Source organism: Primulina tabacum, chromosome 7 (genome assembly GCF_025594145.1).
Source record: "Primulina tabacum isolate GXHZ01 chromosome 7, ASM2559414v2, whole genome shotgun sequence".
Classification (NCBI taxonomy): Eukaryota; Viridiplantae; Streptophyta; class Magnoliopsida; order Lamiales; family Gesneriaceae; genus Primulina; species Primulina tabacum.
Genome location: NC_134556.1, coordinates 36,861,687 through 36,878,372, shown reverse-complemented (window position 1 = coordinate 36,878,372; position 16,686 = coordinate 36,861,687). Strand labels below are relative to the sequence as shown.

Genomic DNA, 16,686 nt, shown 5'->3' with positions numbered 1-16,686 from the left:
TCCTTGGACACAGCGATGAAAGCACCACACATAAGATAATACGCGTGAAAATAAATATCTGTTATTGTATTGCTTATTAGTTTTTTGATGACACATATTTTTTGTTTTCGTAACCATTTTGTATATGTTGTTTTGTCATCTTATCATATATATCTATCCTTGATTTTTAGCGATTACATTTTACATAAGAGCATATTTCGAGAAAACTTTCTTTAATTTGTTGTTACAAATTTATATAAATAGTATATTCTCAAATATTAATAGAAACCATTTACAAATAACCAAAATTATTCATAAGATAAACTAATTATTTTGTGTATTTTGTTACATGTTAGTTTTTTTTTAAGAAAGTTTTATTCCCCTAAAAAATGGATATTTCTGGCAATGAAATAATAATTATACATAAAAATTCAGATGAGACCATCTTATCGAACAATTTTGTAAGACAGTTATCATATTCGACGTGATTCATGAAAAATAATATTTTTTAGGTTAAAAATATGGGTAGGTGAAGGGATGTAAATGAACCAAACCGTTTGCGAGCTATTCGTAGCTCGGCTCGATAAAAATCTCGTTTGAGTTTGTTTGTTAACCATATCAAACCAAGCTCAAGCTCGATTTTGAGCTCGAAAATTTAATCAAACCAAACTCAAGCCTAAAGATATTCGGCCCGTGAGCTCACAAACATGTTCGATAATAGGCTCTCGAGCTCGAGCTCAGCTCGTTGAGGTGGCTCGTGCTCGAGCTCGGCTCGTTTAGGTGGCTCGCAAACAAGATTTTGAAATGTACAATAATATACTAATTAATGTTTTTTTAGCTCTTATTTATCTCGTTTTGGTTATTTATGAATGAATTTACATTTTTATGTCTGATTTAAATTTAGTTTATATATATTTAATTTTTAACAAGCTCGATTCAAACTCAAACTCGAGCTCAATTCTATGCTTATCGAGCTCGAAAACGAGACGAGCTCAAGCCAGGCTTGTTAAACATGCTAAACGAGCTATTAATGAATCAAGCTCGAGTCTGGCTTGATTAACATGCTAAACGAGCTTTTAACGAGCCGAGCTCGAGCTTTTCTCGAGCTCAATAATTTCAATACAAACCGAGCTCGAGCCTGATAATAGAAGCTCGAATCGAGCTCGAGCTCTAACTCGAGCCTCTAACAATCTTAAACAAGATGAATAAGACGATAAATCGGAAGACTTAATCATAACTATAATATTATTCATCAAATACGTCACGGGAAAACATAAGGTACAATATGTCGACGTATACATATAATTCCAAAAATATGCCAATCAACTCTAATTACATTAACTATTTTCTAAATTTCCTCTCTTGTTGACTGGACCGGACCTATCCCTTTTTAAAAATTTAAAATTTGTCAAAGAACTGAAATAGTAAATATGAAAAGTTTTCTCTCTTTAAAATATGTGAACTCTACATCATCATCACAATAATAATAATCATGATCGTCATCTCTAAAATAACAAAATTATTTTTAATAATATTTGTCTATGAAAGCACGTTGCTTTTGTCTGACACATTTTGCAGCTGAAATTATTTATTACCATCAATCAATTAAATCTTCCTAAAATGCCTCTTCTTCGTAAAAAAAAAATTAGCTGTTTAAAAATAATGCTGAAGGTCCTACAACATAAATAATTCGAGTGCCCACTTGTTTCGTGGTCCTTCATTTGGATTAGGGCCTGCCCAATTTCTCCAATCGGACAGCTAAAGGAACTTTTTCTTTGTTTCACCTTTCCGAGGAAGACAACAGTTAAAATCAGGGGGGAAATGAAATTATTAATAAACAAAATTCAATAGTTTTAAATTATTTGAGGACAGCTAAGTAACTTGGGATGGTCGTTTTATTTATCAGAGACTAAGAATAATTCACACACACTATGTCGTCTGGGTGGTGAGATAAGACGATGAAGATTGTTATCACCAAAAAGTTCCTAAATGTTGCTATTTCACATAATTTGTCGTAGCTGAACATACAAGTTACAACAACTTTTTAATCAAACTTTTCCATGACCCGAAGCTGGAAATGGAGCATCAACAATTCTCTGGAAAAAACACAACCCCCGTCACATACAGAAATACTTCGAAAACCATTATATTATTACAAAAATTGAAAATTTCCTCGTTACATCCACAAAATTATTTCAAAAAAATGCATCAACTTGTGTACATTGAAAATAAAATTCATTCCCTGCAGGATCGTTCGAGTTGATGGATTATATGAACGCTTGACAATTGGTCATCATTTCGATCTCTCCGACCACAATTTATTGGACAAGCATGTCGCACAGTGTGCTAAGTGGTTTATAGGCTACTAATCTTAGTCGAGTTCTCATTAACAGTAGGACTTAACCTGCTCTTTTCTTCAATCTCAATTCACAATCTTACCGACCCTTGCTTGTCTCAGTCGATTTTGTGCAAGATGCAATTTCTTACAACAAAAAAAATTAACAAATTAATGTTGGTGGGTTGAGTGGGCCGTCATAAATTAAATACACATGTGTGCACAATATTTAACAAACACGATTTTGTTGTGATGTTGTCCTCGAATATAAACCTTGGTAAACGATCTCCACCAACTTATAGTTTATATATATATATATATATATATATATATATATCTTCCATTGATCTTGAAATGAGATGTTATCCTATGGTTACTATCTCAAGGATCCATCGAATAATGAGAATTCATCAACAAATGACAGAGTAGCATTAATGTGTATTAATCCATTATAAAAACGACAGGTTGAATATTTTGTAAAATCTTAAACGCCCTTGTAAAATCTAAATTAATCATAATTATCAAAAGATATGATTGTAAAATTTCATTAATTTCATGCTTTCCATATACTTATCGTGTGGGTGGAGAGAGATGTCTAATGTAATTCACGTCTATTGTCATCACGAGTCAATTGATAAAATTGAGATGACCTAAAAATGAAACAAACATGAGATAAATAAAAAAATACGCGTCATCTCACATTCATCAAGTACACCAAACGGTATTTTTATACATTATTCATCTCTATTTTATCACATTTATTATTCATCTCTTGCTCAACTAATCCATAACACTAAACGGTATCAAAAATGTATGCCATAAGATTTCGGCTCTGTAATTTTTTGCATCGTTTCTCTGCCACATTTTTTTTTACATCAAAGTTCAAAATTTCTATGAAAAAACAACAAAAATTGCTACTGATGGAAAAAAAACTAAGCAAGGAGCAGATCAAATTTGACCTGTGATCCTTAACTAGCATGTGAAAATTTAATGGTAGTTCATAAACGACAATCTGTCTCATGAATGGGAGATTGATTGGAAAGCTACAAAGATATTTCGATGGATAAATTATGTTATATATATATGTATATATATATATATATATATATATATATATATATATAACTTCTATGCCAACTCGAATTAATAATTTTTATAGGATAAAGAAAGAAGAAAATAAAATAATTATAAATAGAGTTTATCGTATGTGGTGGTACGTGAATTGTGATCGAAATAAATACGGTTCTTGAGAAAATTCTAAAAATATTGAACTTTTATGTTCCGAAAAACCATTTGATAAAAATATTGGAAATAAGATGTCGATCTCTCATTTCATTTTATTTTAGGGAATGGAAAACAATCTGAACCAGAATAATTATCAAACATTGCAGTATTTCTTTTCATCAAAATATGCAAAAAACTATGAACTAATGTATTATATGCTGGAAATGTCTAATATGTTAAGGTGTGTTGTCTTTCCTTTTTCGGATCGATTTGTGAAAAGCAACCTGTCATGAATTCATTTTATTTATATTGTCAAAATGGCGGAGCCAGAAAATAGAGGTTTGAGGAAAAAAATAATTTTTCCAGAGGGGCAAAATCAAATAGTAGAAGAAAATGTGAAAAAAATAGAATTAATTTTAGACACCTAATCAATGAAATTAAAAAAATTGAAGGTTCAGGGTTGGAATTTTAAATACACAAAAACTCTCTATGCTCTCCTCAATTTCGTAGCATATAGCTAAAGCATCTAAATCCAGTGAATTGAGTCTTTTTAAAAAAATGCTCTCTCAAGAGGAGGCGGACCTCCTTGAACGAAGCACCAAGAAATCGAAGCATTCTTTGGAGGAGAACCAAATGCAGAGATCGTACGAAGATGCGATAATGGAAAATGTCCAGCCAAACATCCATATGATAAACCAAGAGAATCCAATCAGCAATGATACGAGAGCCAAAATATCATTTAAGGAGACTCTCCTGGGAAAGGATAAAACCAGGGACATGGCCATTTATCTTGAGGAAGAAGGCGTCGTCTCAGATGACGATGACAGTGAAGAGGAAGTGGAAGATGAAGGGTGCCCAAAGATTAAAGTCTCAAGGGAGGAGAAAGCTCGACTACGTAGGCCATGGCGCAAAACATTAATAGTCAAAGTGCTGGGAAGAACAATCGGATACAATCATCTGTTTCGAAGGATTAAAGCATTATGGAGACCTAAGGCTGCTATTGAGATGGTCGCTATTGAGAATGACTACTACATAGTCAGGTTTGCCTCGGTTGATGATTATGAATTTGCAAAGTATGAAGGACCGTGGATGATAATGGATCACTACTTGATTACAAAGGAATGGTCTCCCAATTTCAATCCCCTTGCTGACAACACAGATAAATTACTTGCGTGGGTACGATTTCCATGCCTTCCTATCGAGTATTATGATCAAGAATTTCTGATGAAAGTGGGAAGCAAAATCGGCAGACCGATCAAAATAGACCAGGCCACTAGTCTAATCTCAAGAGGTAAGTTCGCTAGAATTTGCGTTGAAGTTGACATAACTAAGCCTCTATTGGCTAAATTCAAAATTAGAAGAAGAATCATGAAAATCGAATATGAGAGTCTGCACTTGATTTGCTTTAATTGTGGAATCCATGGCCACCACAAAGAAAGATGCCCAGATTTATTTGGCAACGGAGAACATGGCGAGTTGCCGGAACAGAAGAGGAAAGACTCCGGTGAAAAGCTGACGGAAACGAATGCTCACCCAGCAGAAATTAAGGAGAAATTTGGTGCATGGATGGTGGTTAGGCGAAATACGCGCAGTTTTGAAAAAAAGATACGATAAAAAATATACGAATTTCGGAAATCTCGATAATAGAAATATATGGGCGAATAAAGGAGAAATTACACCACAAGAGCATAAATCTGGTTTTGATTCCTTTCCTTTGGAGGTGGGTGATGACACAGCAATGGACCCACTTTTAGAAGAGGGGGAGCAAACAAAAATAGGCCCAACGAAGCATAAAGGATTAGAGGGGAAAGGGAGAAGGCCCAACGTGCAAGTCAATTATAAAGAGCTGGACAATATGGGATTTGACATGGCAAACTCGAAAGAGGTGGTGAATCAGAGCCATATAAGATACGTTGACAGAGAAAAGCTCCATGACAGAACAAAATCGAAACAAGCGGCGGCAGCAGAGGAACATACACTCATCCGGGGAACTCAAGGTGGGAAAATTATAGAACGAAGAGTGATTAAAAATACACAAACACCAGATGCTATGGAAAACTGTAGCATTTTTGAGGCACCAATTGGGAAAGAGCACCATCAAGACCCTCCAGATTTCAATGGAGACAAGGATACGAGAATGGAAGAAAATTATTTAAATTGTATGGATGAAGTGGTCATGGAGACTCCTTTGGATGGTCTCCAGGACCATAGATGGTCACAATGATCAAGTTTGTATTGAGGTATCATTACACCACCTGTGGTGTCTTTCTTTTAATAGTCCCTATGAATATTATGGTTTGGAATTGTCAAGGCGCAGCCTCGAAACCTACCAGGAGAGTCATTAAGGATTTGAGAAGAAAATTCAAGCCGAGTGTGTTAGGCTTGCTCGAACCCCGTGTTTCTGGCTCACAAGCTGATGAAATTTGTAAGAAAATGGGTTTCGAGAATTGGGCTAGAGTGGAATCTGTTGGTTTTAGCGGTGGTATTTGGGTGTTCTGGGAAGCAAATATATGTGTGAATATAGTTTACACCCACCCTCAATTCATCTTATTTCAGGTAATGGTCGACGATCAATATCCGTGGTTCCTTTCAATCGTGTACGGCAGCCCCAATGTCATCCTTAGAAAGAAATTATGGCAGAACCTTACTGTTGAAAATTTGAACATTGAAGGACCTTGGTGCTCAGTAGGAGACTACAACTCAGTGATCTCCGATGATGAAGTTTCCTCAAGAAAAAGATCAGCACACCATAGAAGCACATACTTTTCCAATTGGATCTTTAACCAAGCAATGATAGACATGGGGTTTGAGGGAGCGAAATTCACCTGGAGAAGGGGTTTAACCCCTGCAAATTATAAAGGAGCTAGGTTAGACAGAGGTGTTTGTAATCTGGAGTGGAAGGAGATGTTCCCTGAAGCCAAGATTGAGCACCTTCCAATTATTCAATCAGACCATGCTCCCTTACTTATTAAGCTGAAGGCAAAGAAAAGCTTACAAAGTAGGGGCCTGTTCAGATTTAAATCAGCTTGGCTCACTCATGAGGATTTCTCGACAACTATTGCGAAAGAATGGGATGACAAGAAAAATCTGGAAGATAATATAGTAAAAATGGCACAGGTTATGTCAGACTGGAATAGATCTACTTTTGGCAACATTCATATTAAAAAGAGGAAGCTAATTTCAAGGATCATGGGCATCCAGAGAATTTTAGCTATTTCTCCGAGGCGGGGGCTGCTCAAGCTTGAGAATAAACTTAAAAAAGAGCTTGACGTGGTACTAGAACAGGAAGAACTGCTCTGGTACCAAAAATCGAGGGAAGATTGGATTGTATCAAGAGATAGAAACACTAAATACTACTATGCCTCCACCGTTGTCAGACGCAGTAATAATAAGATTGGCGCACTTAAGGATGAGAATGGTCAATGGATTACAGAGGAAGAGAATGCTAGAATGCTTGCCCAAACGTACTTTACATCCCTATTTCAAGCAAGTCCGAGCGAAGACTCTTTCTCTTTGCAAAGAGGACTTTTCCCTAGGGTGGATGAATCAAAGCTGGATTATATCCATGGTAAGTTCTCTACTGATGAAATAAAGCAAGCACTCTTTGATATGTCTCCATTTAAAGCACCGGGCCCGGATGGCCTACATGCTGGCTTTTACCAAAACATGTGGTCTGTAGTTGGTCCTTCCATCTGTGATTTGGCTTTCAGGTTCTTTGAGACATGATGTATTCCCCAAGGCATAAATGATACCATATTAACGTTGATTCCAAAGGTCCAGCATCCAGAGATGATAACACAATTCCGACCAATTAGCTTATGTAATGTTAGCTATAAAATTCTCACCAAAGCAATGACGAATAGGCTCAAAGGAATTATGCCTAATATCATTGGCCACTTTCAAAGCAGCTTTGTACCAGGAAGACAAATCACAGACAATATATTGATATACCAAGAGATCCTGCACTCAATGAGGAAGAAGAATGGGAAAAAAGGGTATATGGCAATAAAAATAGATCTCGAAAAAGCTTATGATAGACTTTCCTGGGATTTCATCCGAGAAACACTCATGGACGTAGGCCTAAACCAAGAATGGACAAGAAATATCATGAGCTGTATCGAATCGAGCAGATTTTCAATAAGTTGGAATGGGGAGCAACTTGATTGGTTCAGACCTACAAGGGGAATTAGACAAGGTGATTCAATGTCGCCATACATTTTTGTTTTGTGTATTGAGAGGCTAAGTCATATCATTTGTCAAGCAGTGAACTCAGGGAAGTGGAAACCAATCAAGCTTTCAAGAAACGGGCCGCCTTTTTCGCATCTTTTCTTTGCGGATGATATGGTGCTATTTGCGGAGGCTTCCAATGAACAGATACAAGTTATTCTTGAATGCATGAATAAGTTCTGCACAGGATCAGGACAAAGAATAAACCGTCAGAAATCACAAATCCACGTTTCTAAAAATGTCGATATCACTTTGGCAAATTCTATATCAACTTTTGCTGGTATTCCTCTAACAAATGACTTGGGCAGGTATCTTGGTGTTCCATCGATTCATGAGAGAGTGAAAGGAAGCCTTTTCAAGCAAGTTTTGGAAAAAGTAAAGGCGAGATTAGAGGGCTGGAAAACAAAATACCTAAGCCTAGCAGAGAGACAAGTTTTTATTCGGAATTAGAGAAAATCATTAGAAGTTAGAGTAATGGTTGTTTGGGTATAAGAAAATTAGCCCACATGAATTTAGCATTCATGACTAAGCTGGGCTGGAGACTTTTTAGAGGAAAAGGACAGCCTTTGGACGAAAGTTTTGAAAGGTAAATATATGCGCAATGTAAATAATCCGAACAATATCATAGCAAAACATGGCGCATCAAATGCCTGGCAAGGGATATCCAAAATTAGTACAGTGCTGGATAACGGTAGAAAAATGGCTGCTAGAAATGGGAAGTCTACTTGTTTCTGGACGGATAGATGGCTAATTGAGGAACCTTTGCAAAATGTATTGCTCAAGAACATTACAGAAATGGATCAGACCAAGAAAATAAATGCTTATTGGAGAAGTGGTGAAGGGTGGGACTGGAAAGCAATAGAAGGACTCTTGCCAATTGATGTCCAAAACAAATTGGCAGCTTACATCCTTTTGGACGATGATAATGCTGAGGACATTAGCTGCTGGGGAAGAACTAGTAATGGCTTACTCACAGTAAAGTCAGCTTATGAGATGGTTAATGATTCCGTTGACAACAGACAAGAAAACAAGTGGAAAACCATATGGAACCTTCAGGTCCCAAACCGAGTTCGAGCTTTTGTATGGCTAGTTGTTCTCAGAAAGATCATGAGCAATGAAGAACGAGTCCAACGAGGATTTACTACAGAGGGTCACTGCCCTTTATGTACAGAGGAAATTGAAGATGTAGACCACATTTTCAGAAAATGCAAAGAGGCAAAAGGGATTTGGAGAGAGCTACTTGCCGAAAGCAAGAATAAAGATAATTTAAGACTCCTTTTTAATGATTGGATGTGGTCGAACCTAGCTAAAGCCACACAGAAAGATACTGATTTCAACTGGAACAGTATGTTCGCAATTGCAATTTGGTGGATTTGGAAATGGAGGAATGAATATGTGTTTAAGAATAAGAAGATGGATGTCAAGAGGAAGGCAAAGTGGATAAAAGACCAGTATCTGGAAGTTCAAGCAGCCTTTTTAACAAAAAGAGTTATACCTCATAACAGAATTACATATGAATATCGAAGAATCAGGTGGATACCTCCACCAAATGATTGGTGTGCTTTAAATGTTGATGGAAGTGTCAAATTTCAGGGTAAACAAGCAGATGGAGGTGGTATATTAAGGAACTCAAACGGGGAATGAATTACGAGATTCATTTACAATATAGGCATCTGTACCATTGAGGAAGCTTAATTATGGGCAATATATAAAGGATTGGAACTAACTTGGAATCTGGGATATAAAAAAATAGAGCTTGGAATAGATTCAGAGGTTGCTGTAAAGTGGCTACATGGAGAAGGAATGTCATGCTCTTCACTGTATAATTTGATCTTCAAATGTAAAAATCTACTAGATAGGGAGTGGGAAGTCAAAGCATTGCATATCTACAGAGAACAAAACAGAGCATCAAATTTCTTGGCTTCGACATCACTCAATTATGACAGAGGCTGGAAAGAAATTGAAGTCCCTTCGACAAGATTGAAAGAGATAATAGAAGAAGATAAGCTCGGTGTGAGTGTCGGTGGGAGAGTGCCAATTAGTTAGGCACTTTCTTTTGGGTGTCCCCCTCCCCTTTGATCAAAAAATAAAAATAAAAAATTGAAGGTTCGTCTCTGATTGTCAACATGGTATATTGGCATACACAATAAAAGAACTGATATAGTTAATGATGTAAATGGAAGTTCCCTTTTGATCCGAAACTTTAAAGTTTTCAAACTGATATACTTGTTCTTTTCCTTATATCTAAATCATGTTAGAAAAGCTATCTACTGTTTGTAAGAGATTATTTTATGTGTTTTTATCACTTTTTACATAAACTTTTAAACATTCCATTTGACACACTTGAATTTGACGAGTGGACATACTATATGATAATTTGGAAAATTAATTTATTTATACAGGAATATGAGCATTATTGTCATTGTCATTTTATTAATATAATATATATATATATATATATATATATATATGACAATTGAATTTTTTGGGTAAACAATTGAATTTGAGAAGTATAAAAATGCCTTGAAAAATATTTTTGGGAAAAAAATTTATTGTAAATAAGAGCGATGTTTGATACTACTGTGGGAATGGAAATGAATTAATAATTTGATATTATCGATATATTATATGTATAAACATCCCCAGTCGACTATAGGCGTGTGGATCTCGTGGATTTGTTACGGTCAATCTATGAAAAGTCAACATGCCAATTCATTTTATCTATATCCAGGATTCTCGACACACAAAAACAAAATTATCAATTATATATATATATAGTCTGGGTACGTAGTGCTATTAATTAAATATTTTGAAAACTGAGGTTAAATTAAATATTAAGTAAATATGCTAAACAACTAAAAAATTAAAATAATGGCATGCTCTGGCAAGAATCATGATAACATGTTGATGTTATGGCTAAAGAATTTCCTTTGACATAGGAGTAGACTTTTTACAAGACGATTTCAAGGATTTTATTTGTCATATTTACAATAATAAACAACAATTTTAGTATAAAAAATATTTTGATGTCTTAAATAATAGATTTGTCTCGCAAAATTGACTCGTGAGACCGTAACACAATTATTTTTGCATTAACTCAGTTGTACTAGTTGTAGCACCGGATTGACTTCAAAATTTTGAACAAAGTCATTCTTAAGAATATTTCGAGTATTACAATATAAATTTAATTCATAGTATTTGTATAAAATATTTTTATTTTGAGTCATAAGTCTTGACAAAAATAATAATTGAAGTACACAGAAATGGTAGATTCGAAAATTTCATTCAAATTCAAATATATCCTACAGTCTGTAATTTTCTTTTTACATATAATTAATTGTCATAATAACTATGTCGTACAAGCCTGGCTCAAAAAATAAAACATATTCAATCTATAAGTTCCTTAGAAATCGACTAGACTTTGACTCGATGATTAAGGTTGAAGTCCTGAGAAACATTGATATCATGTTTGAGTTTCGCTGATTATAGGTAGTTTTCTTAATTTATTTAGGTATATTTAATTTTTTATTTATAAATTTTTTGTCCGAGATAAACAAGTATCAGGTTCACGCTCAAGTATCATCCATAATACGTACAATTAAGTTACATTTTTGTAGTCTAGAATAATATCTTACTTTTACTCTTAAATTTTCACCTCCGAGATATTTTCTTGGTGTAAATGAAATACATGATTCTACAACTTAAACAGTTGTGAATTAAATGATGTATGAGCAAACAACGCGTTATATTATTTTATATATTAATTTAAAAACAGAATTATAACAGACTGATTTATAATACGATCTCTTTGTGATTTGAAAGATTTAAAAGGATCGATCCATCATCCATGTAAAATAACTTTTTGAGTTGAAGCAACTATAAGTTAAAAATATACAAATACAGGAGTCGTCATAAATTGTAGAATGAAGAAAATAAAAAGATATAACTTAACTGAGAATAATCGAAATTAAACGATGACGTGGTAACTGAATTTTTTAATATAGTCTTGGTTCAATAAATTGCCATGTCATTGGTAAATTTATGTTCTTAGTTTACTAAATTGTATATTTTTTTAATCCCAGCACTGACTCAATGTTTGAAAATGATGAAATGTAATCAGAATAAGTGGAAATTATTGCGGATGATGCTGATACATCTCATGTCATATCAACATGTCGATAAAAAAGTACTATGATTGAAATTTAGTAGATTAAGATTTTGAATTGAACGATAAAATAAACATGTAAGTTACAAAACCAAAATATAATTTTTTTTTAATTAATTAGGAACATGAGTTTGTGTAAGAGGATAAATAATATATTTGGATATATATAGCAGTGAAATTTTATATATTTTTTTTTTCAATTTTTCAAAAGAAATGGAAGCCGCGTATGTAACAGCTGGGCTTCATATATATAAATAAATAAATATATATATATACAAAAAAGTTATCCTGCACGCCTTTGGTGTGTACTTCTCTAAGCGCCGCTGAATTGGATGCCCATATGGCTCTTATTTTTTTTTTCAATTTTTAATACACAAAATCAGGAAAATTATCTCTTCTTCAAATAAGCTATGTGCTGAAATATCCCTTCTTCCCCAAAAAAAAAAAGCCATCGACACTTACCCACCGACATTGTGAAAAATCGAACCGTTTTTTTTCTTCATCTTATTGGGTGCAAGTCCCTTATGCCAATCAGCGGCGTCTGGCTAAATTACCCAGGTATAGATCCCAGAAACAAGTTATTTCTTCTTGAATATCTCTTCATTCTCTTTAGGATCAGAAGATACGGTACAACAATTTGACATTTGGTGAATTCTCAACGTGTTTTGAATCAGATGACCGACAATGAAATGATAGCATTCATGCTAATAAAGCGTCTTAGATATTCCTCTTTATTTTTGGCCGTTTTTCCTGCTTTCTCGAGGAAGAATATCTCTTCCTGAAATGCTATAATTTAGGATCGTATCATGAAATGATACCTTTATTACTCTCTCACACGCAGAGAATATCACATCGTTCTCTTTAGGATCAGAAGATACGGTACAAAAAGTTATTGATTGCATAGATTAATCGTGATTGGATTTCACTGACTGTAGTTGATTATCAAATGCTTTGTTTTAATTGTTTTTTTCTCATTTGTTTGCCTGAATTAGTTTTGTGTCTGACGCAAGGGTGAAACTTTCTTGAACTCGTTGAACTCGAGATAATCTTGATTCTTGAATAGAATTTTTTTTTATTTTGAGCTTGTTGTTTTAAATTGTTCGTTTGCAGTTTATTTATATTCCATCTGTTTTGGATTTCTGTTTCTTGTTTCTTTACTTGCTTTCAATTGTCAATACACAAAATCAACAAAATTATCTCTTTTTCTCAAAAAATAAGCGATACCCACCACTTCACCGCCCAATCTCCGACTTAGGATCGAAACTCATCCACCACTCCGCCACCCGATCTCTGCCGTTCCAAGGTATGCACCGATTACCTATCTTTTTTTTTTTGTTGTACATATTTTTTTTATTAAATTAGAACAAAACATGACTGATTGGAAGAAGGGTGAAAACAAAAAAATCCATGATCAGGTTAAAGACATAACACAATCATTTGGAAAGGACAAATTAAAAAACTAATAGAACACAAGAGAGAACGCAAAGGCATGTGCCCGATCTTCATGTGACCAGATCACATTCTACATCAAAAAATTTTTGTTGAACAAATAATATCCTCACTCGGAAGACGTGCTGAATTACAAGATTGACAAGTTAAACCACTTCAATCTCTACAAGGAAGCTTACAAAGAAAACAAAGGGTTCCATTCCACCAAGTATGGAGACAAACTGAATAATTCCAACCATTTACTAAAAAATAAGCCATTAACTAGAAAATAATCCAATGATGCAAGCATGGCGCAGAACTCAACAAAGTACCAATCACACCAGCCAGAGAATTCAGAGGCCTCACCACCATTTGGAACTAATAGCAGTTGAATATTGATGATGAAGTACTTCAACCTCAGTACGGTTGAATATAAAAATCCTATAATTATACAAGAAACAGAACATATAGAAACAAGATCAGACATTTACCTTAGTAAATCATTCACTTTTCCACAAGATACGCAAGAGAAGCTTCCATCAAGCCCCTTATCCCTCCTACCAGTAGAGATGCCTGAATTTTCATGGTTGAGAGCACATTCGAGGTGACATGTCATACCACATGAAAGACACAATCATTTCATCAACATTTGAAACAATAAACAAAATCCAGTTGAGCACAAAAAGCAAGTCCCAATAACTCAACGCGTGACCGACGCACAAAATTCAGAGATCTAAACAGATCGAACATGAAGTTTACCTTGGGAAATGGACAGAAGGGGCTGAAAATCATAGTCGCAGTCGGACGGTGGGCAATACTGGGAAGACGAGCGGCTAACAGCAGCGATTCCTTCCTTCAAGTGCCAATACAGAGGTGGCACCCCTATGTATCCGGCCAAGCATATTGCCATTGTCGCGAGAGCTGCTTTCACAACCCCAGTTCTCACCGCCATATTTTTCCTTCTGATTCTCCTTGAATCTATGGAGATAGATCGAACATCATTAAAAGCGTGGGTAATTTAGCTGAAGGATATGATTGGCATCAGGAACTTGCAGCCAATAAGATGAAGGAAAAAAACGAAATCGGTTCGATTTTTCACAGCGTTGTGGATAAGTGTGCTTAGTTTTTGAGAAGAAGAGAGAGTTCCCGGTCGCTTAATTTTTGAGAAGAAGAGATAGTTGCGCTGATTTTGTTTATTAACAATTGAAAAAAAAAAAAGAGAGAGACGTGGATGCCAACTCAGCGGCGCCCACCGAGGTACACACCAAATGGTGTGCAGGGTATCATTTTTGTATATATATATATATATATATAACAATGTTTTATGGGGAGGAAGTAGTATCTTTCGGATTAATAAAACAAAATTTTCTCATGGATCAATGAACAATTCTGACTTTTTTATTCAAAAATAAAAATGTAGTAAGACCAATTTATTATACTAAGACCGAATTCCAACTAATAAGATAATTTTTGGAATTTTTCCAAAATAGAGTAAAGTCCCAACAACTATGTATTCATCACAATGATCGGCTTTGCTTGTGAAAATGAAAATAATAAGATAAAAAAAGAGTTGTGCAAGGAAATTACGGAAGCCTTCTTCTCTGCAGATTTGCAACATAATTGGATGAACCAAATTGATTCTAACTAATATCCTATGGGAGTCGAAAAGAATGTGAAATATTTTCAGCTAATTCGGACCCAAATACCCACACTAGGGATGCCCTGATGACACACAAACAAGAGATAGTATCCCGATGGTGCAAGATTGCCTGAACCGGGCGCGATGACCGGAATCTGATATGTCGATCTTGCAACAGCTGTTACACTTCCTACTCGACTAAGAACCAGAAGTCTTTGATTCATTGAAAATGTATGTGTAACAAATGATGGTGCCACCATTGTCACCATGACAGAAGATACATTTAGCCGACCCGGGGGAATCGTGAACCGGACATTGATCGTTTTTCTGTACCCGATTTTAGCTTGTGAAGGTGGTGAAACTATTGTGGGGCGCAATTTTGCAAACTTGGGATCTAAATATGGAGGAGAAAACGCTTCTATGCTTAAATCCGTGGGAAAAAGTTTGGTTTTAAAATCGTAGTAAACATGGGGATTGTTGCCACCCACCAGAACCCTACCATCACGAACGAGTATTGCTGTTGAGTGGTACATTCGAGGCCTGGAACTCGGGTTATGCACCTCAAATCTTGACCGGACTCGATTGTTTGGTCGGTATATTACCGGTGATAGAACCGGGTTCCTAGCAGATCCCCACCCGGCAGTACCCGAGCCCGCTCCGTTTATGATCAAAACATCGCCGGTTGGTAATAACAACATATCCCCCATCACCCGACCCATTGGCATGGTCTCCATCATCCAGCTTGGATTCGGATCGTTTATTCGGATCCGTCCACACGTATTCAAAGCTCCGATAAAAGTACCATTTGCTCCTCTTGGTGCACCTCCACACACCAATACTTCGCCTCCGGTACTGTTCTTCAATGGAAGTAAAACTGCAGAACCTGTACTAGGATAATTCCTTGGGTCCCCACCTGGGATTTGCGGGTAATTTTTCACCACTGCCCTTTTGACATAATCGAACAAGATAGCTCGATTATTCGCAAAAATGAATAAGTTGCCATCGCTATTGAGAAAAACAAACGGATATAGATTGTTCTCGAGGACTGGGACATTCGTCTGGACCAGAAATGGCAAGCTGTAAGCTTTATCAGCTCCGGATCTTTTCGGGAAAAATTCGTAACTGAACTGCCGCCGCCCACCAACTATAATCAGCCGACCATCCGGCAGAATGTGGCTGGTCGAATACCATCTTCTCTGTATAAGGGCATCGTTGATCTCTTGCCAATCACAAGAATTACTTCTGCATGGTTTGTACATTCTAACGTTGTGATCACCGTCATTGAATCCACCTATCTGAACAAGGGTACCGTCAGACGTGACGGCGCCGGAGGAGCAGAAGGGGTCAGTGATGAGATTTAGGGGGCGGACGGCATTGGAAGCCACGTCGTATTCGACGGAATGTGCGGTGCAGTCTCTCTTGAGGGTGAGGTTCTTTGAATTATTGCGGCAGTTTCCGTTTGGGAGTGAGATATTTGATGCTCCAAAGTCTGTGGTGTCGAAAATGACGACTCGATCTGTGTTGAGCAGTTGCATGTGCATGGCGGATAAGCCGATATTGGGAAGGAGGAGGTCCCATTTGCCGGCGGCGAGTGTGAGAGTATTCCGGTGGAATGGAAGCAGTAGAAGCGGGAACAGAATGTGTTGGAGAAGGAAGAGAAGATTGAATGGGGGAGCTTTCATGGCTATA

At 36.0% G+C, this 16,686-nt stretch overlaps 1 protein-coding gene across 1 annotated transcript; it reads right to left on the bottom strand.

The window, feature by feature from the left end:
• Positions 1-15,041: 15,041 nt before the first annotated feature.
• On the bottom strand, positions 15,042-16,686 carry LOC142550935 (aldehyde oxidase GLOX-like). The gene has a single exon (XM_075659980.1). The coding sequence runs from the start codon at positions 16,677-16,679 to the stop codon at positions 15,042-15,044; it is 1,638 nt and encodes a 545-aa protein (XP_075516095.1). The 5' UTR covers positions 16,680-16,686.